The sequence below is a fragment of the Aedes aegypti genome, chromosome 3 (assembly GCF_002204515.2).
Source record: "Aedes aegypti strain LVP_AGWG chromosome 3, AaegL5.0 Primary Assembly, whole genome shotgun sequence".
Lineage (NCBI taxonomy): Eukaryota > Metazoa > Arthropoda > Insecta > Diptera > Culicidae > Aedes > Aedes aegypti.
Window position 1 is genome coordinate 167,848,045 of NC_035109.1, and position 25,006 is coordinate 167,873,050.

General features: G+C 38.2%; 1 protein-coding gene and 1 pseudogene across 9 annotated transcripts in view; both read right to left on the minus strand.

Annotated features, from left to right (window-relative positions):
• Window positions 1-25,006, minus strand: part of LOC5574135 (RIMS-binding protein 2) — a 232,902-nt gene that overhangs the window by 24,188 nt on the left and 183,708 nt on the right. For 4 of the 9 annotated variants that reach the window (XM_021853143.1, XM_021853142.1, XM_021853149.1 and 1 more), the window contains 6 exons: window positions 23,038-23,342; window positions 18,103-18,273; window positions 8,438-8,857; window positions 8,075-8,314; window positions 7,489-7,792; window positions 2,944-3,011 (listed from right to left, as the gene is read on the minus strand). In XM_021853143.1, the coding sequence (XP_021708835.1) occupies window positions 2,944-3,011; window positions 7,489-7,792; window positions 8,075-8,314; window positions 8,438-8,857; window positions 18,103-18,273; window positions 23,038-23,342 (1,508 nt within the window). The remainder of the gene's footprint in view (window positions 1-2,943; window positions 3,012-7,488; window positions 7,793-8,074; window positions 8,315-8,437; window positions 8,858-18,102; window positions 18,274-23,037; window positions 23,343-25,006) is intronic. The other 5 variants (XM_021853146.1, XM_021853145.1, XM_021853144.1 and 2 more) reach the window with 5 other exon arrangements.
• On the minus strand, window positions 21,195-22,356 carry LOC110678831 (annotated as a pseudogene).

A 25,006-nucleotide genomic window follows, 5' to 3' on the forward strand; every position in this document is an offset into this window, starting at 1 on the left:
CTTCCACTCGGCTGGTTGGCCGTAAACCACGATTCATAATTAAAACAAGTATTTATCGAGCAACGGACTCATGTTCCGTAACCGGTCGTTTGAGAACGTCGCGACCCATTGGAAGCCCACACAATAGAAACCTCAGCCAGCGCAGTTGCTGGCTAGTGTAGTGTGCTATTCCTATACCTAAAAAAACAATGCGCTCTCGGGCTAGGCATTGGATATATATAGAAAGCGTTGTGTTTGGATGGGCATCTAATTCTTCCGAAAGAGGTGCACTTTGCGAAAGAGGACCACGTGATTATTGAGCTGAAATCGAATTCAGGTTAACTTCTGCGTTCATGAGTCCTCTCATGGCGTAGTGGTTAACGCGCCCCAACTAGAGATCGGGGAGTCGTGAGTTCGATTCTCACTGAGAAGACGTGTAACTTTTTCGCAAATTTTCACATCAATTTGTCCATCTAATCCAATTGCAAATTATATGTAATGTTTAGCTTTTCGGTAGTTGAGAAAAAATCTGTTCTCAAAACAAATGTGATGTACTATGTATAGTAAGATTGATATTACTCTTGTTCTTGTTATAAGTGTTAGTAATGGTACATTTTAATACTTTAAATTTAAAAAGTATCTTTATTTAGTCAAAATATATTGAAAAATGTGTATACATTAGTAATTCGAACAAAAAAAAAATTGTAACTAGAATAATTTAAGTAAATTCATCTATTTATACACATAAATTATACATAAGTATTGAAGGATTATTTCTAACGATGTTTTCGAAAAAGACTCGTAGTTTGAAAACATAAGTTACACTTATTTTTGAATAACAAACTGAAAACTTTTTATTCTATTTATGAATATGTTTATATCATCTGTCTATAATTATTTATATGGTCAAATAAGGTACGTTAATATGCTTTAAATTGGAGAATCAGTATATTTTGCTCTTTTACAACTCAGCTTAGATGAACCACGAAAAGTTTCGTGTGAGTTTTGAAATTTTTATATTTTCATATATTTTTTTTATATCAGAAAGGTTAAACAAAACTTTTAGGTGGATTTATTCAAATTCTCTAAGGTCAATTTGACAAATTTAAGCTGGGAATGAAAAAAAATAAAGGAAAACAACATTTGCGGGTATTAAAACTTATTAAAATTCCTGTAAGCAGTCTGCCAATAAATGATAATAATACTTGATCCACTTACCCCACCCCATTAAAAAGTAGGGGTAAGTGTACCATGTACAATATATCGTTATTTATTTATAAACATCACATATTTTTCATTGTAATTCGTTCAATTAGAGCTGAAATGCTCACCATGTGTCGAAAAAACTAATATTATTCGATTTTAGACAGAGTTACAATGGATTTTTGATAGATGGAAAACAATTTTGAAATTAATCAATTTTTGCAACTAACAAGTTTGCTTGTGTTAGTGTACGTGTAGTATCAGATTTGCAATAGTATAAGTGTGGACGTAATAATATAACCTAAAACGAAGCAATGAAGCGAAAACATTCAATACAGTCGACTCTCCACATCTCGATGTTCTTCATCTCGATATTTCTCCCTATGTCGATGATTGCTTCGGTCCCTTCGTTCTGCGTATATTTTCACTCTTCATATCTCGATATCCTCCTTATCTCGATATCTCTCTATCTCGATGTGATTTTCGTTCCCGATTATCCCTCCGTATGTCGATATGCCCGTTATCAAAGGTAACTAGACTGAATTTCAGGGACTCAAAACAATTAGATGACGTCTGTTTGTTTTCGATTTTCCTGGTAAGGTAGTGATTTTCAATCTAGTATTCTATAAAAATTTGTTCTATGTCTCGATCTTTCCCTATCTCGATGGTCCCTTCGATATCGAGATGTGGAGAGGCGACTGTATATTCAAGTAATTATGCTTAATATTGACGAATGATCCACTTACCCCACTGATACACTTCCCCCACTGTACCTTATTATTTGTTCTAAGAATCAATTTATAAACATTCCAACATAAAATAGAAAGAACCCTGCGAACGATTCGCTAAATAATTTCAATTGTGCCAAACACTCGTTCGGCCATTTGGAAGAATTCGAGTAAGTAGGAAGCAAATCTGCAGAAATGGAAACAAAAACAGAACAACAGCGATCTTCTTCTTTTTTATTGAAATTAAAAACAAAGAGAAATGGTTTTCCATCCGACACCGAGAATTACTCATCAAAGTAACATTAATTGTAAGTGTTCTAGAAAAAACTACATTTTGCAACATAAAACGAAAGAGAACATATCGAAGGGTCGACTTCTAGCAACAATAAGAAACAGTTCGAAGAAAAGGAATTCTTATTGGTATGAATTTCAAAACATTAGGAAACTTAAAATGTGAAACGGAGTAACAAACCTAACGAAATGCACTAGTAAACGAGGTACGATTTTTCAACGTTTGACAATACTCAAGGATTTTTTGTTGGTGGGATTTTTGGATTCGATTGTTTGGCTCATTTATTCTCAAGTTGCCCTGGTAGTTGATATTTTTTGTGATGGTATTTGAATCAAGGAAGCAAACTTTGAACTTGAATAAACTAGGTGGAAATATGAAAGAAACTTTGAACTAATGAAAATATATCATTTCAAACAACTAGGATATGAAACAATGAAAACCGAACTAACTGACTGTTGGAAAAGGGTAACAATTCAGAAAATGATCTATTTTTATAAAGTAGCTCATAAGATTTGAAAACAAAGTTTTATTACTTCTCAAAACAGTGGGCAGGTGGGTGTGTTAAATTTAATATTGCAACAACGTTGCTCTAAATCGTGAATTTCAAACTTTTAATTTAAGGTGCAATATTTTCAGTCTTGCATTATTTAACAGATGTTCACGAATGCATGTTTTACTATCTTGATGTTGAAATTCAGAATTTATGTATTTTGGCGATGTTAAATTTTCTCAAGTAGTTACCTGCGTTTGGTGATCGGGGGCAGGGTGGCCCGTGTTGTCTAACAGTGTAGGGGAAGAAGGGCGAGCATCTAGCAACAAACAACATGAAGACTTGACATTTACCACAGCAGAGCAGAACTTGAACGTTTAGACAGCGTTCGACAAGTATTAGCTATTCGAACGATCGCGATTACATATTTCCCTTGTTCATGTATCGAAAACCTTTTCTGAACGAAACGTTGAAACACACTCACACAGAAGCACAATGATAAATAGACACATAGGGTAGGAAGGGACAATCACACACACCACAAAAAGGAAGTGCATTGGATTACGATTGGGTAATTTATAAGGTTTATTTCGATTATTTTATCAGGATGGTTTGGAAAGTGCCAATAGCAAGAATTCTAGAGGGAGAACTGTCATTCTTATTTGACAGGTGGATGACTGGTGTCGGTGTGTATTAACCTTTCGTTCTTGTTCTAGTAGCTGTCTTGCCATCGCACCATTTAAACGTTCTGGTTAATATTTTGTTAAATTATTTTAGTATTAATAAATCTATAATATAAAAATGGAAAAGGGTATTCAAAAGAAAAATCTCAACCAAATATTGACATAATCATAAAACAATCACACATGATAGAAGAAAAAGGAGCTTTATCAAATGGTGCGCACACTGAACATTTAAAGCTTTTCATCGGCGTTATTGTTATCATACCTTTAATGGATAAAGTTATCAAATTAACTTTAAATTAATCATTCATTGACTTCTAGTGATGCAATCAGTCATCTCCCATAATTTATGAACTGACAAACCAAGAAGCTTACGGGCAGAAAACAATTCAGCAAGTGAAAAAAAAAAAACAAATGAGTAATCTAGAAACAAACCAAATAAAATTGATGTGAAGGAGCAACAAAAATCAAAATACAATTCTTGGTTAGTTTCGCACGCATAACTCAAAGTATGTTTTTAATAAAGAATTTCAAATGTGGGGATATTGCTGATCTTTTTCTGTGAAACATAAGTCAATTTGGACAATGTTGAGTTTTTTGCATTGTACTATTGAATGTTCAATATACTGCGGTTACTAAATGCTGTGGGAAATGTTCAGTTTCAGTCTTATTATGAATCGAACGATTGTGCTGGAGAAGATTATTAGAAGCAATATATTGTAAATGAAAGCAAACAACTGACTGAATTGTCACATAGTGTTTCAACTGATGTGAGATATGATGGAAAAGATGTTTATTCAATCGGTTTATGGAATGGGTAGCTCGTTTGTAGTTACTTAGATAGTAAAAGCAAAGTTCTGCTTGCTGCTTTAACTGCTGCGTGTCATTGGTGTACAGGACTGTAGGTATTAGAGAGCATGCATGGGAGTGGAAAAAGGTGAAGGGTATGTACAATAGTGTTGACTTTGTGAGATGGTTGTGATTAGTATGATTGCAATACTTGTTTTTGATAAGGTTAGCTTTTTTTTTATTTTGTAGCTGTTATTGAGTTATTCATGCCAACGATTATGTGGACAGAGAGCCTTTACATCATCTCACATTCAAATACGATTCATCCGATAATATGTTTGCAAGAAAAGTTTTTTATGCGCCTCAACGAAGTTTCATCAAATAAAGTACGATTAGAAACTAGGATTCACCTGCACCAACATAATATTTAGGGTAGGTGTAACAGTTATGGATCCCTATTTCGCCATACGTGATAATTTGATTATCTTTAAATTTTTAATCATTCTGTGTGTTTCAGCAGTTTGACATCAAATATATCTTGATGATGAAACATTCAAAAATGTTCAAAATGTTAAAGTTTTCGAGAACACACATATGGCCAAATAGGGAACCACTATGGCCATAACTGGTACACTTTTCCTATGTTGTTTCAACCAGTGTTGAGAAATAATCTTAAATTCTTTCTACGGTAGCCAAACAAAGCCAATCGCAGTCAGCAAAGCCAGTGAAACTCACGCCTACCGCTGCTGTAGGCAAAGAGCCTTGAAAATTGCAAAACATCCGTTGCTTAGGGCAACCCAAAACTACTGTAGAAAAATGTTCTATTTCCCGCATTTACAGCCTTTAATGACACTACTGATTTAGGAAATTCATGTACCCATGATTCAGCTATCGTTTACTTGCCATAATGTTAAAAAACACCCTTCGTCATCAAAAATTACCGGTACTGACGCCTGCTTCCACATGACCTAACGATACTGCTGGAAGAGGATACGTTTGTAAAAGCTCTCAAGAATACTTCTGGAGCATTATACAGCTATTAATTAGGCTAGGTGACGAATATTGTCGAGAATGTTGGTTGAAATCACTGAAATGTTTTATTTAAGAAGAACTATAAAAAGAGTACTTAGTAGAAGAGCGCGGCCTGAGAAATAATTCAGAAGCACTTTACTTGGCAGAACCTAGGTGTATAGATGAAAAGGTTAAAAAGACGGAAATGAGAAGTTTTGTCCACCGATTCATAAAAATACTTTCAAAGGCATGTGAGGCCAGAGAATTGTTCCACCTAAAATGCGAAGGTACAATAATAAATGGGGACGGACTTCGTGTAAAGGTTAGAGCCCACGCCTTTCACTCCGAGGATCTGGGACGATGGACGGACTGAACTTACTTGAACATGGAACATGTTCAACATGGTTGCGAATAGAGCCCTTTACGGACTACGTAACCAGATTAGGTTCCGCAACTTGCAAACGGAAATGAAATTCGCCATGTATAAAACATTGATTCTTCCGGTGGCTGTCTACGGGCACAAAGCGTGGACGTTGAAAGAGGCAGACCGGAAAACCTTAGGTGTTTTTGAGCGGAAAGTGCTGAAGACAATATTCGGTGGGAAGCTCGAAAAAGAAGTGTGGCACAAACGCATGAATTACGAGTTGTGTCAAATGTACAAAGATGCGAATATTATTAGGCGTGTGGGATACGGCAGACTTCAGTGGGCTGGTAGAAGTGGCAGTTTTATGGAAGACTACGAATACACTGGCTGTACGCAGCGGAAGAGGACCTGGCGACCCCAAACGTTCGTGACAACGAGAGAAGTATCGACGAAGACCGACGAAGTTGAGCTCTACAATACGCCCGGCAATTGCGTGACGCTACGCTCTGTGGCCATCAAGGTACAAGGTAGGTAATAGCTGTCGACACAGCTTAAAAAACTGAATGAATTCACCAGATTGGTTTGTAAAAGGATCTTTCGTATGTTAAGCGCGTTTACTCGGCATATAAAGAAAGCTTAGAGGTTGTTTGCCCTAAATATTAGTTCGGTGATTTCTTCGGATGTTTTTTAGGCCACTGAAGAGAAATTTACAAAGTTTCTAATTATTGCCCTTCAGTTTGAGTAATGCGACATGCACTACACGGCATTCGGGTAAAAACAATAAATAACAATGGCGTGTCCAAACGGAATTTCAAAAGTTTTTTTTCAACTTTTACAGTCCATTGATATCTTTTGATAGATAATTAATTTCATATGTCTTGTGTGACAACCTGAGTTGTGTTTTTTTTTTCTAAATATAAGTCACGCAATTGTTGGCATGAGGGCATTATCCCAGAATCAATGGCTCATAACAGCTCAAAATAAGAAATGTTTTAGTTGATGAAATCAATCCAATTATCCTTTATGGTTTTACAAAAAACTCACATTTCAACTTATTCATACAAAGCAAAGCTTTGCCTAGTATTCGTACTTATCTGTCCTCGTTTTGATATTTGTGTAATGGAGTTGAGTTTATGTAGGGTGCTTGTGACGTGTCTGTGAAATCAATGTTTTGCACTGAGAAGAGAAAAGAAGCAAGCAGATATCCTTAATCTCGAACAACCTTTCACACCCATCAGTTTTGCAGTGGTACGCTATGTGGATGTTTAGTTTGCTTTGATGAGATATGGCGAATAGTAGTTTAGCGTGCGCCATGTTATTAGATGGGATTTCTGTATGTAACAACTGTCAAATAATAACAACAGCGTGTGGTTTAAAATATCAACGAAATAAAGATAAAAAATGGAGTTGAATAACGTACGGTAGCCAATTGTTTTAAGTAGAATTAATTTGAAAGAGAAAAGTTCAAGCCAATTGCAGGTTATAACTGTGTAGAACGCAAATGTGTTACAATGGAATAGTGTCGTCTTTTGATCAATGTTTTGGGATCTGCAGATATAGCTTTTCTAGTATTGTTGAACTAAGAAAGACTGAAAATGTTCAGCGTTTGTTAAAATTTTCCAACGAACGTAAAATTACTTAAAAAGTGCATTTGAAATTTCTCGCAACTTAAAAGCAAACAAGGTCCAATTGTGGTAGAACTTTGTGTGATAACAATATCTGCAGACTAGCTGAAGGTGGAACTGATTTTGAGTTTCAAGGTGTATCAAATTTGAACAAAAGGAAATAACTGAAACATAATTAGGTTGAATTGCGATTAGGATCATTGAGAATTTTTTCGCGAGTGAATGAAGACGAGGTTGAGATAAATTGATAATAACTCAAATAAAGTTGAAGAGAAAGAGAGGAAAATTGAAAGAAAAAGATGAATTTGTTCCAAGCGGACATACCTTTCCGTTGCGGGCCCCGTTGTGCTAAGCCACCCATGCCGCCCATGTTGTCCCGAGGCGGAGGTGGAGGTCCTCGTACTCCAGGGCCAATCCCCCGTGCTCGATTGTTATTACTGTTGAGCGTACGTTGTGCCAGATTGTTGGCGTTGGGCCCTTGATTGCTGTACTGGTCCGGTGCTTCGGTGAGGAAGTTCGACGGCACTAGACCGCGGACGCCGTCCAGTTCGCCCATGTAGAAACCATCTTCATCCATGTCGCCATACACGAGTATGACGGCGCCGGTTTGGAAACTTAATTCCACCTGCAGTTGGGGTTGAAAGAAATCGGGGTAGAGCCACATAAGTTAATAACGTATTCCACTACTTTGCAAAATAAACCGTTTTTTCTGCGAGGTTTTTCTTCCTCTCGCTACACACCGAATCTAAGTTTTGTGAAACTATCGAAAATAATAAAGCATGCAACAAGCAGAAGTTTCTATTTGCTTTCATCCAAACCGGACGGAAACAGAACATTTTGGTGTAGTTAAAGTGCGGAAAAAACGAAACCATACCCAGTCTCATTCTGTCCGAATATACTAGGGTCTCACCTCGGCGTCCACATTGGGACTTAGCTCTTGCGGATCATAATCGTACAATGCGATCATCCGTTTTACCGGCATATTGGCATAGATATCGGCCCACCGATCCCTGCTAATGCTTCGTACCGAAGGCCCAACGCCACCCTGAGCACCATCTTCAATTTCTTGGACCATGTTGTGCGGAACGTAACCTCTTCGACCTCGTAGCTCTCCCCAGTAGAAACCATCAGGATCCTTATCGCCGTAGACCTAAAATAATCATAAAATAGGTTTCAGTGGTGAACATCTATCCATATAAAAATCAATCGTTTCCATAACGCTGATTTGAAGCGTCAAGTGCTTGGTGATTACTTGGGTTCTAGGGTCACTTACCCGTATTGTATCACCTTCGTTAAAAGGCAGTTCTTCTTCGCAGGCGTCCGGATTGGGACTCATCGTGGCTGGATCGTAGTCGAACAGTGCCATGAAATAGCGCGGCTTTTTGGACGCATTCATCAGATGCGCCGGGAAAGGTGGCATAGTTTGAGGCGTCATTTGTTGACCAGGCACTGGACCCATCCGTTGTTGGTTTTGCGTTTGAGCTTGCATTTGCTGGTTGGGGTTCATCGGTCGAGGTTGATTGGGATTGCGGTTCATCTGCTGCAGCTGCTGTTGTTGCTGTTGCTGCTGTTGCACCTGTTGCTGTTGTTGGTTTTGCTGTTGATTCGTGTTACCGTAGTAGGGTTGATTTGGTCCTTGAGGGTTTGTCTGCCGTCCGGTCTGATTGGCGGACATGCTATGAGTCCGATAACCCTGTACGGTTTTGTTCAGCAGTATGGAATTGAGACGGTGATATACAGAGAAAAAGAACAGCAACATTAGTAATTCTTTAATTTAGCGAATGGAAACACGATATTTCCAAGTACATTCCAGCACAAAAGAAGAGTAGAATTTCAAGAGCCACGATACAAGCACATTAACGTTACTTAAATGGCGGTGCACCGTTACAAATTGATTTTTGGGCAGGCTTCAGTCGCAGAGACTACAGGTTTCGATAATATGTACACTATACTCCTGGAGGCGGAAATGCTGTTTCAAAATAGCAAATGAGAAAGTTTGACTGCGTGAAGATACTTGGTTTACTGTTCTACGGTGGTTGGAGCACGATAACCGACGACGTGAATGCAGAATCTATCTATGTATATACAAGATGTGGCAGTATTTGGGAGTGTATATCTACGATTATACTTAATCTGTACAGAGAGGTAGAGCAACTACTTCCACAGCGAAATGAAGTTATGTCCATAGATTAACCGTATGGTGTCTTTGACGACAGACAGCAACATTAAAAAAAATCAAATATTGACCGCTTAGTTTTTTTGTTCCTTTGAAATAACCAGTAGAATTTCAATAGTAGAATACCAAAGTTGTGACAGAAGTTTAAGTGAGGAATCTATAAAAGAGACTCTCCCTCCAAACATTGTAAAAATTAATTGAGATTCGAATCAGTTGTAGCTATTTCTTCTTTTTTTTTTTACGGAGAAAAGTGTAAATTTCGTCATAACTTCTATCACACAAAACAAAATAATAATATGAGCTTATTCCATTTTATATCGAAACATCAGGCCCATAGTGGAGCAGAGGTTTGAAGAGTAGTGTTTGATCTCTTGATCTTATCACTTGCTCCTGCGGTGGCGAGTGATGAACACTTTTTCGGCGTACAATGCCTTTATTGAGTAATGACAGGAATCCGGTCAAGCGTAAATATATCATGGATCACATCACTAGCCAAGGATACCCCCAGGGCCTTACCTTATTCCATAACCCAATATCCTTTTCGTGACAACTGTGTAGATGCAGAAGATTCTTCGGTCTCTAATAACAATGGTTATCTAACTAACAGTCTTTCCCTTCCCCGATGATCGTAAGGACGTGGCCGGCGCTCTTGTTGACTATTATATTTTGAGCTCTCAATTTGTGCACGTTGAGATTGGTAAGCTAATCCTAGTTTCTAGGACTAGGTTAGGAATATACAAGGCAATTGTGAAAATTCATCTAGAGTTTTCTGGGAAAATAGACCACTACGATTTTATTGAATTTTACTGTTAGTCATAAATCCACGAGTTCTACCTCTGGTAAAAGTTTCATACAAATCCGAGAACCTTCGACGCAAACCTGTCCGACAGTAAAACATATCCCCAACTGAATCATAAGGGTGCATTTGAATTATGTTTTTTATCATTCCGTTTTAAATGTGTAGAAAAACTGACTTTACTTTCAAGCAGCAGCGTTTTAAATGTCTACAAATGAAAGCTGATACTAATCAGAAAATAATTGTAATTTTTTTTATCTCAATTAAAAAAATAATTGAAATGCTGCTAACATTCATAAAAAAACGAGCCAATTCTTGGAAAACAATATTGTTTGTGCTTATTACAATGCAAAATAAAAGAAAAACAACTCAATCAAAATTCAAAACGTCTAAAACTTTTGACAAAAACGACGAACTCTCTCTTCCACGCTTGCTATCAAACCAATGCATCCAAGCACTAACTAATGAAACAAACAACACCTCCTACGAAGCTTTCGAAGCTTTTTTTCAGTCATTGAAGCGACGAAATCAACAAGCGACAACGCGTCAGAAATTGCACTCACACATTTCACCGTAACTTGTCGCACAAAACATTGAAGAAAAGGTGAATCAACTTATAGAATAATAAAAGTCTAACATATGTCACCGGCCCTTAACAAATGTTTGAAATAGTTGGCTTTTGATTGGCAAAGTTTACCTACAGTGATGAATTGTGTTGCACGCTTTATGCTAATTGTTAGTATTTCACTACGTTCGACAAAAACTTCAAAGCTAAGCGAATCACTGGCAAAACTAAATCGTGTACTTCTCTTTAGGTTTGTCACAGAAAACATGACCGCATAGATAGTAGTAATTACTATGGTGTGCGTTCAGTAAAGTATGCGTTCGGTTCGCCTCAGCTCAGTGTTTGCCGGCGGTAGTTGAAGGTGTCATAAATCGAATTGAAAATTCCAGACTGAAGAGAACAGACAGTGGACGCATAGCCAATGAAAGCTTTGCGGCGTTGATTAGTATCTCTCGTTATTATGGCGTAAGAACAAGTGAGAGAGGATGAGTGTTTGATATTTGGTAAGGTTACAGAAAGCTTGAATTGTGTACTGAGTTGTAGTTTGATTGAAGGTGTTATTTATTATTATTTTACAATATACAATATCCATATTATTATTTTACAATAACGACATGAAAAAAAAAAACAAAATTATTTTCTGAACTTCGTATCAAGAATTCATATTCGATTTTTTTCGCACAATCATATTATAGTCTTGTTTCAAACAAGATTTATGATATTTGATGAGAAGCGGCTACAAATCACTCACAACTAATTGAGTAATGTCATCTTTTGATTGAGGATAATATCTAATTGCCCATGTGCAAAAAGCAGTTTTGACTTGTAAACATATGTTTTATTTTATTTCTTCGCAATCTTGAATGAATATGACATTCAAAATTAAGGAGAAGTAAAATAAAACATATTTTCACAAGGGACGATTCAAATTTCCAAACCCTCTTCCCCTATCTATCACGCTTCTTCCAACACCTAATACATGTACTGTTACACTTTAAAAGATTCCCCTCTCCTTCAAATGTTGGACGTCATTTTTAAATGACTTGAAATTCATACTTTTTTAATCTAAATTACATCAAAACCCTTTTTTGTTCTAAATACTCGCCTAATGAAAAATAATTAACAATTGGGTCCTAGTGAATATCCTAAGCATTTTTTACACACAAACACGTCGGAGAACCTAACTAACTGTTCAGTAAAATATTATTTTTAAATCGGATAGCTCGTTCGCTATCCATTTCGTGACATACATACATCACTCCATTTTTATTTATATAGATTCATCCAACTGACAATATTGTTCAACTGTTCTAAGAAATATTTTTTATTAAGAAGTCAATATCATGAAATTTTATTCCAAACATCTATTTCCTATGAAAATTCAATGGTGAAAATATAAAAAATACTATTAAAAATGGAGTTTTATGTAATTTAAAATATACACTGCCGTGCAAAAGTTTTGGTTTCACTTAGGCAGCTTCCATTCCGCTAAAATTGGAAATTTTTGACCCTCTTCCCCCTTCCGTAACGCTTTTTGTATGAAAAACTTCTAATTTTTGTATAACCGTAACTCCCCCCCTCCCTTAAAGCGTTACGTAACTTGTGGATGCCACCTTACCAATAATTATACACTGAGGCAAAAATCTCGCATGATTTTCATAAGATCACACTAATGAACGCGTTTTTTATTATTTTTTTGTTGGTTCATAAGACACTTGCGTATTTCATTCGACGAGATTGAGATTCATAAGACAAGTGTAATTTTTTCATAACAATCAATTGTCAATGTCATAAGAACGCTTATGAACCCCATTGCTCATCATTGTGAAGAACCACGTGAGGCAAATTTTCTCGGAACAGCCATTTCACTATCAGAAATTCAATATGGCTTCCGAAATGGACGTGTTTGCTGATTTGTCGCTGGCTGACTCCGTTTCTAATGCATCAAAGGGTAAATATTTTCTATTTATCATCAATTCCGCTGTAACTAACACTTTCTTTCAATCAGATTAAGGAATTGGATCCAAAGAATAAGATTTTTGAATGAAAATTCAAAACAATTTGTATGACGCGTAAGAAATCACAAACCCCCCTCATCCATTAATCCGCCCCTAACGTAAACCTGCACCAATTCAGGCGTTCTTCACAACTTTTCTCAATAATGTTTCGCTGCTATAATATACTTCTTCGCGTTCAAAATAGGTTAGCCAACTAGAGGAAATCGAATTTTCATCCATTTTGTCGTGTCGCAAATCGATTCTAATGCTTACAGTAAAGTGCTTTAATCGAATTGCGACATGACAAAATGAATGAAAATTTGATTTTCCCAAGCTGGTTAACCTATTTTTCAACGCGGATTAGTATTATTCATTCATTGAAATTCATAATCTAAAGCTCAAATTACAAAAGACAGTCTTATGCAACCAAGAATGGATCAGAACGTAATACATAAGACTATCTATGGATTTTGTTATCAAGTCAATGCTGGTTCATAAGATCATCTTACGAAATTCCTTCGAGGTGTATTATGGAAACAACATCTGCCGAAAACCATACGATGGTCTTATGAATTTCAAAGATTTTTCTTGTGTCGTAATTCCATAAGCAAATCTTATGAAAGTCTTACGTTTGCTTTCCTCAGTGTACAACAGTGTTTTGACCATATGTATGTGGTCTAGGGACGTTCCGATACTTCCGATATATCGGAATATCGATATTTTGCTTTCGATATTCGATATTTTGGTATCGATATTTCCTATTCAATATATCGGTGATATCGATATTTCCTTCCGATATATAGTAACTAATATATGGAAAACAATTGTAGGGTTTTAGTACAAACACTAGCATATGCAATAAGCATTCGTAAGTGGTACAGCCCTAGACCGCTGTATCAAGGTTGCCTCGTCATTGATCATAGACATAGACTTGAGATTTTTGCAATTGAGATTAGACGAAATTGACGCATCCTTCAGCAGTCAGGAATTACCTTGCCATGTCCTTGCAAAAGTTGAGGGGCTGAGGGATAGGAAACTGGATAACTATTTACACCCAGCATAAAACTCGTTAGGTTTCTACTAAAAATTTAATAATTGTTTAATGATCTGATTGGGTGCACGAGGGTTGCAGAGACCTCTACATGCTCTAAGTGAAAAACAATTGTATGATTTTCTCAAAATATAATTTATTTATTGTATTTTAAAACAAGCAGCTTCCGTTCGAATTGCACTAGAATGCACCTTAACAGAAGATGTTTATGTGAATGTCGGTTAAAACAGCAATAATCTTGAGTATTCAAAGATTTTTTTGTCGAATTTAAGAAACTAAACGGCAATTCACTAAGCAATATAGGAATTTTGCTCCATTGAAATATATCATATGATATTCCGATATATCGATATTTTGAATCAATATATCGGTGGTATCGATACTTTGAATCGATAATCATATCGAATGAAATATCGATACTTTGCAATATCGGAACGTCCCTAATGTGGTCTAACCTCTAACTGAAACTCTCTATGGCGCATTCGATGATTTAATCTTACTTTGAGGGGTGAACCCTAGGAAGAACCCAAACTGTTGCACGATGACTTAAACGATTGTTTTGAAAATTTTGAATAGTTTTAAGATTTTTTCGCCAAAATTTTGTAAGTGCTCTTCAAAGATTATGGAATTAAGATTCTAATGCCATACCTGTTAAAAATTTAGGTCGATCCAATGCTGACAAACTAGCCCATATTTTTCCAGTGAAATTTTTCAATTATGCCACAACTTCAAGTAAAAATTTAAAAAAAAAATGTGTTTAAATATCTACGATTAATAGAATGTTTCAACTAAATGTCAACGGCCGTCAACAATATATACAGTCAGTTTTTCATAACTAGATAGTAAAGAGAACAACTAGTTAGGGAGGTATCTAGTTATAACACACAAAACCAGTGCAAATGTCCAAGGGACCATCGAAAGAGCCATGAAACCAACTTTGACTATGGTCCTCTAACTCGATATCGAGATACCGAGATACCGAATATCGAGGAAGGGAGAATTGACTGTAACAGTTACGGAAAAAAAAACAATAAGACTGCTCTAACCACTAGGCTAAGGAACGACCCAAGTTATATAATATAGAAGTGCGAAACCGGATATACACTGAAAACTCATATTCATAAAACATATCTATCTTATATGATCAATTACAGGTAGAGTGTCCATCCCAAAAATTCCTATGATTTGAGAAATTTCGAGAATTCCCGTTTCCCGGAGTATATATTATGTCGTCCCGGGAATCTCGGGATTCCCGAGATAATCGGGTTATCGAACCATAGTGGGGCCCAAATAGCCGTAGCGGTAAACGCGCAGCTATTCAGCAAGACCAAGCTGAGGGTCGTGGGTTCGAATCCCACCGGTCGAGGATCTTTTCGGGTTGGAAATTTTCTCGACTTCCTAGGGCATAGAGTATAATCGTACCTGCCACACGATATACGCATGCAAAAATGGTCATCGGCATAGTAAGCTCTCAGTTAATAACTGTGGAAGTGCTCATAAGAACACTAAGCTGAGAAGCAGGCTCTGTCCCAGTAGGGACGTAACGCCAGAAAGAAGAAGAACCATAGTAAAAATTGGTTTTCATGGCTAGCTCGATTATACCTTCAATATCAAGTCAGGGAAAGTTGACTGTATTTTCATGAAAAAGCTTTATTGCCAAATGAATAAGGAACATAGTCTCCTTGCAAAGGTTTTTTAATGCGTTTCTTTATGACATTAGCCGTTTTCATAACCCTAGACTGCAGAAGCCAATCTGAATATACATACATCTTTTAATAATTTTCAATAATTAACTTTCAGTATAATGTGGTCATAAATTATCAAATTTCCTAAATCAAAATGTCTTAATATTATGACTTAAATGTTAACCATACTTTCATTTATGCAGATTTTGCTTACATATCTGAGAGAGAGGAGACAGCTCACTGACTATGGCATGTTTTCTTGCCTTCTTTGACTGCTTTCTTTAATTTTTGGGTTGTGCAGAATAGACATAATCATATTCATTTCATATTGTACACTATAAAATAGGATATGCATATAAAAAAAAATCAACAGCAGTTTGCCAACACCCAACTTTATTTGGATATTCAACTTTTTATAACGTGAAATCATCGAAGCACACCTAGAAATTTTAATTACTTTTACTTGAATTTTGATGGTTTTTACCGCTCTGCCCTTCGATTGTGCGGTTTTCCAGTGACAGTTGGTGACAGGTTCCCTTGACTTTTGGGAGCTCGTAATCTAAGCCAGCTGTCTCCTCTCTCTCAGTTGCATATCAACGAAAATACACGTTTAATTGTAAATTTTACAAATCCCGGGACAAGCCAAATAGGGCTCTGCATTGTTCTGGTTTTGTATGGGACTTTGACGTTAACTGTTTACCAATTTCATGGAGGAGTGAAAGAGAGCGAATGATTTTTGTGCAGAGCCCCATGGCCAGAAAATGGACACTCTAATTACGGGCAATAGGAAAAGAGCATCAATTTTCGATCTAGCATTAGTTTTCGACCCCCTTCATGCGATTTAAGAATCCATACATTTAATTTCCATACTTCGTAGGTAAATCCGAAAATTGGTACAGAATTCTTGTAGGTTAAAAATTAGTGTTTTCCCCCTAGAACATTTTTCTACAGTTATTTAGGATTGCCCCTAGCAACGGGTGTTTAGCTATCACAGCTTTGCTTGGTTACAATAGCGTGAATCTCATAACTTTTCCCAACTATGATTAATTACTTTACTGACATGATATACTAATCACCTTGTAAACAATAAAATAATTATTGAGCTTAGAAAATTTAAGCATTTAAATTGCTGATTACCGGGATTCCCTATTTTCCGAGAAGTTATTTTTTAATAAGGAATTGACCATCTTAATAAGAATCAGGTATGCAAAATTCGATCGCATTTGATTGCGAAGTATAATCAAAGCTAGCGATGGAAAACATTCCATCATTTACAGTACCGGTTCACGATTCAGCAAGGTTCGCAAATTGTAACAAGCTTGACAAATAACAAAAGAAAGCGAGAGCTCCATTTGGGGAGCGATGATAAAACTCATTTATTTCGCTTATTTATTATTTGGATGTAGGTGTTTTAAGGCCTCTTTTAGAAAAGTGATAGCGTTCCACTAGCCCACTAATTCGCCGTTTTAGGCTTAAAGAGCTATTATACGGCTAAAATGGGGCATGTCAGCTGTGAAATAGTACTATATTAGCACGTAAGGTGAAATAAAGTGCTGTATCAGAGACAAACAGACGTCACACTCTCATCATTGTCCATCGACCACATTTTTAACGATCAGTTCAAAAATATGGTAGGTGGCCAATCCGACACTCGCAGCGCTCGCATCGTTTTTGTTCGTATTTTTTAATTAAATACTCTTTTGATCAGATAAAAAAAAAATGGGGCTATTATGTAAATAGGGGCAATATAAAGATCGGTTAATATGCAGGATGTTTTCATCTCTTTTAAAATAGTTATTGTCTTCACTAAAGGAATCCCAGCAGTGTATTAGTAGACCAAAAGCTAACTTTGTGAGTGGGGCACGGATAGAAAATGAAATCAAACAAAAAAAACACGAACTAATTGCACTATACAAAGTGATGGGCATCGAATACAAAAGTAAACTAATGACACAAAAAACATAAAAATAACATTAATTATGACAATATCACGGTGGTAGATAGAAAAGATTCATTCGAATGCTGCACAGCATAGTTGCTCAACGAGATCACAGTTAGGCCTCCTACAACACGGTTTTCTATAACACAATATCTTTCAATAAGGTCTCATACAACACGGTGCTCTTTGTGGCAAATAAAACAGTTAATGGAATTTCACCTATTCGGGAGCAATGTCGTCATCCTCACAATGGAAGCTATTACCAAAGAATCCTCATAGAAATAAAGAGTGATAAAAGAAGGAAATGATTTGTAGAGATAATTTGAGTATTAAATAAGTGAGTTCTAGTACAATTAACATTGAACTTGCTATAAACTAGAAGGTAGGTCAAAAAAGACACTAAAATTTTAGCAAAAGTTCCATTTGACTGGGACAATCGACCACATTCCTGATTCGGTGAAATCCCATTTTTTATTTGATTCCCCCAACACGGATAGCAACCTACCAACCGTTTTGTAGAAGACCCGACTGCCCATCATTACTGAAGGGAACGGAAGTGTGGAAATGTGTTTTTACGATAGAAGACAGACCACAGAGCAAAGAGAAATACTTTTGGTTTACAGCTTGCGTTTCAAAAGATACGTTGGAAGAGAGAAGAAAGCTCGATCGATACATAGTAGTTTGTGGTGGTTAATCGGAAGGATGTCCGGAGTTGTGTTGGTCTCTAACCTGTTGTTGCTGTGGCGGAGGACCGCTACGACGCCGTCCACTTCCGCCACCGCTACTAGCGCCATCTTGGTATTCACTGTCGTCACTAATATAGGTGACATCGGTGGCGGCCTCTTTAGTGATTTCAATCGCCGGTATGCCACTGCTGTTTGAGTCGCGCTGTGCACGTTCCTGATTAAGACCCGATAAAAGTACGATAGTTTGATGGTTTACACCAATGAAAATTGGAGCCGATGTGCAAAAAAGTGGTTTACAACCGATCGCAATCGATTGATCGTCCCCCATCACGGGAGAAAAATAAGTCATATTCATTCATACGCATACTAATTGGGAACAGAATATACTGACGCACTCCAAACGAAATCGAATTAGTCTAAACGAAATTTAGTTCAAAATGTTCTTTCCATTCAACTATTTTGTATACTGCTTTTGATATTTGACGAAATGCAACATTACACTATGTGTCTGAAACCGTTATTAACTCTCATTAATTAATCATCAATTCTGCACACACCACTCAAAAAATATTCTAGCACATTCTCCGTAAATTTTGAAATGATTCATCGACGAAACCGAAAGTAATAGTAATTTAAAACATTTGAACAATTTTTGAAAAAAACGCAAGCACGTTCCAGAAAAGCGGTAAGGTACCACGATCGCCGGTGCATACCACGGAGACACAAGGACTACAAGGAGGATTAGGGATTCAGAGTCCAGTGTACACATCGAAATCGAGCAACAACGCTGCTCAAGGAGGGCAACAACCTGAAAACTCGAGATTGACGGGGATGAAGAATAAGGTCGATGAAATCGAGTTTGAGGATGATCATCCAGTTCGTCAAGGACCGGCACAAAGTGCATACCGCGATCAAGAGCGATGAACGAACAGAAAGCGCTGAGGATGAAAGCTTGCCGAAAATGCACTGAAAAAGGTTACGAAGCAAGCAGTGGATGACAAGCTTAAGACCCCGAAGGTAGGAGGTGACAAACCTCCGAAGAAACGAGACAGAGAGTCACCAGGATAAGAGGAAGACCCAAAAAAGAAACGTAACGAGCACGAAAAAAGTGTGCCGGAAAAGGACGGGAACGATGACGGATGGCAAACCATCGTCAGCGCCAAAGATAAAAAAGAAACAGAAAGAGAAGCTGGAGAATAAGAAGGACGTACAGAAGAAAGCAAAGAGACGCCCGTAGCGTGAGTGATTTAAATTTGATTCCATACTTGTTAATGCAAACGACCGAACAACGTACGCAGATATTTTTAGAAAAGTTAAGGACGATCCGAACCTGAAGAACCTGGGAGAAAACGTGGTTAGAACGTGGTGCACCCAGAAAGGGGAAAAGCTCGGCCTATCAGGAGCTTGTCACGAAATCTTTGGTGATTGAGGCGGACGTAAAAGCATTTACTCAAGAAGCAGTTGTTGAGTGCAGATATCTGAAGGAGATAACAACCGTGGACAAGGTGAGTGAGGAGTTGCGTAAGCAATGCAGCTTTTGAGAAGAGGCCATGGCAATCTATCTGAGGAAGTCGTACGACGGCATACTATCAGCGACGATTCGACTACCAGTTGCATGAACTTTGGACTCCCGGTGGCGAGCTGTAAAGGTGCGGACAGAATTGAACTTTGCAGAAAATGTGGAGAACGAGGTCACTTTAGGAAAGACTGCAAGAATCGACTAAGGTGCTTGCTCTGCTCACCAGAGGAGGGAAATACCCATTAGACGGGCAGCTTCAATTGCCGTGCGTACCAAAAGGCGATCGCTGCCCAACAGTAACGGAGGTAACGCAGATCAACGTGAATCACTGCGACACCGCACAGCAACTGTTGCTAAACTATATGTGACGTCGCGATATTAGTTGAACCGTATCGAGTACCACTCAATGAGGCCAATTGGGTGGTGGATAGCACAGGCGTAACCACGATACAAGTGACGGGTAGGTTTCCTATTCTGGAAGTGGTTGCCAGGTCAAACGTGGGTTTCGTAATTGCCAAAAAACAACGCAATCTACTTTTGCAGCTGCGCCTACAAGATGGACGCTCGAAGAATTTAGCCGGATCTTGAAGAAGTTGACCGACAAGTTAGTTGGTCGGAAACAAGTTAGTTGGTCGGAAGTGCCGATTGGAGGTGACATCAAAGCAATGCATGGGCATCAATACATGAGCCGTGGAGTGGGGTAGCAGGGTAACCAATGCCAGAGGTTACAACCTACTGGAGGGTCTAGCATAGCTAGACGTACGATTGTGCAACGAAGGCACCGTTAGCACATTTCGTAAAGACAAACGGAAGTAGATTTAACAAATTGTAGCTCATTACTGGCGGGTAACATGAACTGCAGGGTAAGCGAAGAGTACACACATAGCGATCACTAGGCGATACGCTACGCTACAGTATTGGCCAGCGGAACACTACGGCAGTGCAGAAGAACACAATTGGCGACCAGCAGTGGAAGAGGAAGGCATTCAACAAAAATCTCTTCATTGAGGCAATTTGTACCGACAGCGATGCCCTGAACTTGGATGCAGTAGGGTTGACAATAGCGATGACAAGAGCATGTGACACAACGATGCCACAAAAACGGGAGCCCCGCAAAGATCGACGTCCCGCGTACTGGTGGAACGATGCACTCAACGCAATCCACGCTGCTTGCCCATAAACCAGGGGGCGTTAAGAATATGAAATCGTTACTGCGCCATAGTTACGATTGATGTTAAGAACGCTAACAATAGCGCCAGTTGAGACGCCATCGCCATAGCGCTGCATAGAATGCGAGTTCCTGACTATCTGTTCCGGGCTCTGCAGAGCTACTTCGAGAATCGGGTGTTAGTGTATGCAATCGACTCAGGTCGAAAGGAGTCAAGTGTAACGTCATGAGTTCCGCAAGGGTCCACACTGGGACCGACGTTGTGGAATGGCATGTTCGACGGGGTCCTATCACTGGAGTTATCCATGGGCGTCGAGATCGTCAGCTTTGCTGATGACGTAGTCCCAACATGAATTGGCGAAACGCTGAAGGAAGTGGAAGTGCTAGCTACGGAGGCAATGGGCATGGTTGAATGGAGTCAAGCTCAAGATATCCCATCACAAAGCTGAGGCATTTGGAATCGATTTGTCGTTTCGTCCCCGGACGAGTAGATACTCTCCTCTTCAAGAGATTCAAATTTTCTTTCTCCAGGAGCACATATTAGAAAAGGATGGTGCAGTGCAAACACAAGTGGCGGCTTGACGAGAATGCGCTTCTTAATCGAACAGACTGAAGCCCATGTCGTCATCCTTGGATTCGGACTCTCCCTTTGGAGCTTCCTTGGCAGTGGCAGCCGGAGCAGCAGCAGAAGCAGCCGGGGCAGCAATGGCAGCAAACTTGCTCGAGTCTTGATGAACTCCTTGACGGTTTCAGCTCCCTTGAACTCAACCTCGGTGACGGCAGCGATGACCAACAGGTTGCGGAAACCGATGGCAATGTTGTGCGGCACGGAAGCCAGAGTTGGGTATCCAATCTCGAGCGACACGCCAGCCAAGTTGGCAACTCCAACCTGGAACTTGGCACGGAGGTCTTCCGGCTTGATGTCCAGAATATCCGGAGAGAAGATTGAGCCGTACACCTGCTCAATCTACAGATCATACGAGGACGGAAAGACGTTCAACATGTTGAGCAGGGTGGCTTCGGAAGCCCCAACTTTGTCACCTGACTTCAGAATGGGCACATCGTTGATGATTTCAATCGTACCCTTAGAAATCTTGATTGGGATGGACAGAGCCTGGAAGAAAAAAGTTTCTCGGGTCCAAGACTGGTGTTGTGGGCCGGAATGACGACCTCCAGAGGAGCGATAGCACCAGCACGACCTTGCTTTCCATTAGCTTGTCACGGACCTCAACCAGATCACCCTTGGTGAACACGAAGCCAACGTAGCTCTTGATGTGTGGCAGCAGCTTTCGCAGGTCCGAGTTCACCTCCAGATGGACACGGATTGCCTCGCGCACGCTGAGATTACCGTCGGAGGACATGTCATAGCATCACAGCGGTCGCTCAGACACCTGGGCGAGATGATAGACGATCGGCTAAACTTCTACAGCCACGTCGACTATGCATGAGAGAAGGCGGCAAAGGCGACCAACGCACTTACAACGATCTTGCCGATCATCATTGATGGTAATTCGCTCAAAAATCAAAATCTACTCTTGATTGGAGCAAGAATCAAACTGATTTTTCTCGGCACTAATCTTGGAATGGCAGTAAGATGAAGTCGTGTTCATACTTTCTGGGATACCCTATAAAGAAAGTTGCAAGAATTTGTTTGTTTTTATTTAGATCAATGAGGGTGGTATTTTTTAGTAGAACTCTATTTCCATCAGAGAAAAGGTATGGAATGTGGAATTTTTGAATTTTGAATCGCTCTAATGGGCATGTTTATGAGCCTTAAAAAAACTTATTAATATAATACTGAATACACCAACCACTGTTATTTGTGATACAACGAAATGTCTTCAAATTTACAGGGAATATGCTTTGATATCCAATTTTTTGAATTTTTAATGTAAAATTGTCGTTATTTGATGGTCATGATGCAGTGTAAGGGATTTTGTTCCAACCTAAAATTTCTCTTGGAAATGGCTTCAAATCGCATAAATCGCTATTACCTTAATTTGCCTCCATGAATAATTTTCATATTCAGTATAAGAAATCCTTATTAAGGATTCTATGATTCCTTTCGAGTTATGGGTGCAGAATTGATAGTCATCTTTTTCGTTAATAACGCTTTCATTTAAACATGTCTGGGTTATAGACTCATATTTTCGACTTGGTCGAAATTTGGAGCCAGCTACGATTTTGACAACTTCTCATAAGCAGATATAATTTCGTTTGGAAACCGTCAATACGTCTAAGCTACTAAACACTACCAACATAACATTACTCAACAAACAAGTGTCAATTACCTGCTGGTGTATCGATCCCGGGTAGATCTCCTTGTCGCTGAGATTCTCGTCGTGTTCGATCACCTGGTTCGGGTTCATCGGTTGCATCTGGCTGTTCATCATGCCCTGGTTGTTCATCATCTGCTGCTGCTGGTTGTTCATCATTCGACCGCGCATGGGACCTCCGCCGGGCTGGGGCTGAATCGCTCCGCTGTGGTTTCGATTCCTAGCGGCTGTTCGCACTTGATCTTGATTGTGTTGCGATTGTTGTGATGATGATGAATAGTTTAGTCCATTTTCAGTATTTGTTTCTGGATATCCAAAGCCAATAATTTCAAAAATCGCAAAAGGCGCAAAACAGGGGCAATTTTGGTGTTGTTTTTTTTTTGATGACCGGAATGATGATGGGGGGATATTTTGTTGATTGTTTTAATTGTGTGTTGTGTGATGGAATGTTTCGATACATTGTTTCCGATGTGGACGATTAACGGAAAAGGAACACGATGGAACAGAAACGAGAAAAAAAAATTGGAGAAAATATTGTAAATTAAATCTGTTTCATTCAAAACAATTCCAAATTAGGCTTCTAGACGATGTTGATATTGGTTTATTTAGTTACTTTTATGGGTTTGGTAGTGATAAGTTATTAGTTAAGGTGCATTACTTTATACCATACATAGTAAATTGTCTTTGTATACGAGTGTTATTATGACTAATATTGCTGAATACATTGCAAGTTTTCTTCAAAATGTTACAAATTCATAAAATGTGCGTTCATTGTACAATGTGAGAGTTATAATAGCAGTGCAGTTTTTATCATATATTCTTCCTGTAGTTAGTCGTGACTTGGTTGACACTTAAATCTTAGAGCTCCGTCTTTTATAAAACACTAGGCTCAGTGTAAGAAATTTCAGCGTTACTTGAAAATCTCGATGATCATTTTTTAACAGTCGATTTATTTATTGATATCTTCTACTCAATAGTCATTTAATGAATAATTTTAGAATAAAATGAATTTTAAAGGCGAGTCGTTTTGCTCTCATATAAATAAATACATTCTTAAACAACATGTGTAGAAATCTAAATATTCTAATAGCATTTGTTAACATTTATTAGCTCTAGAAGCCATATTATTATGAACAGGAAGGCTGTAATATTTCATTTAGAAGCCTAATATAAATAGGAAATGTGACAAGCGCAATTAGTACTGGAAACATTTTTTGATCGTTTCTTGTCTCATTATTTTTTGTAGTATTTTTAAGGGCTGCAATATTTATTAGGTCTGGTTATAATGATTCAAATAACGTATGCGTCATGAGTAAATTAATTTGTATGTTTTATATCAATCATCGAGTAAACTTATGTTCTTATCTCTTGACCCGAATGACAAAAATATGTACACTTCACATTATAATCGCATTTTGATTATTTAAACGCACGCATTCATAATTATTTAAATACACACCAATTTTTAGGAAAAGTCAACAAACATCTGTCTGTTAAATAGTCAGTTGGGTTTGGATGTGGTTTAGTAATTTTCATTAGTTTAGTGTCATAAATTATTGATCAACTTCTGATCCGAGGTGTCTCGCTACCTCCATCCAATCCAGCTGGGCACAGTTGTACGTGATCTCCCAGCTGGATTGGAAGGAGGTAGTTTCAGCTGCGGTGATTGATATGCGTCTGTAGATGGCCGAAATAGTACAGTAGGCCAAAACGTTACGCAAACGATAATGCAATGTTTTATTTGTTCACCGAAAAACATCAATAAAATCGATAGATATCAATCAACGGTGATTAAACCCAAAAAAAAAAGTAATCCAGAAACGCCGTTTCAAGAATTTTCGATTTTTTCGGGGTTGTTTTTGCACATGAGCCAGTTTGCGAGTACCGCAAGATAGGTTGTATTGATGTTCTCCGATCGAGCTGAAATTTACAGAAGCTGTTTTCCTATATAAAAGAAGATGTTCAAAATTTCAAGTTTCTATAT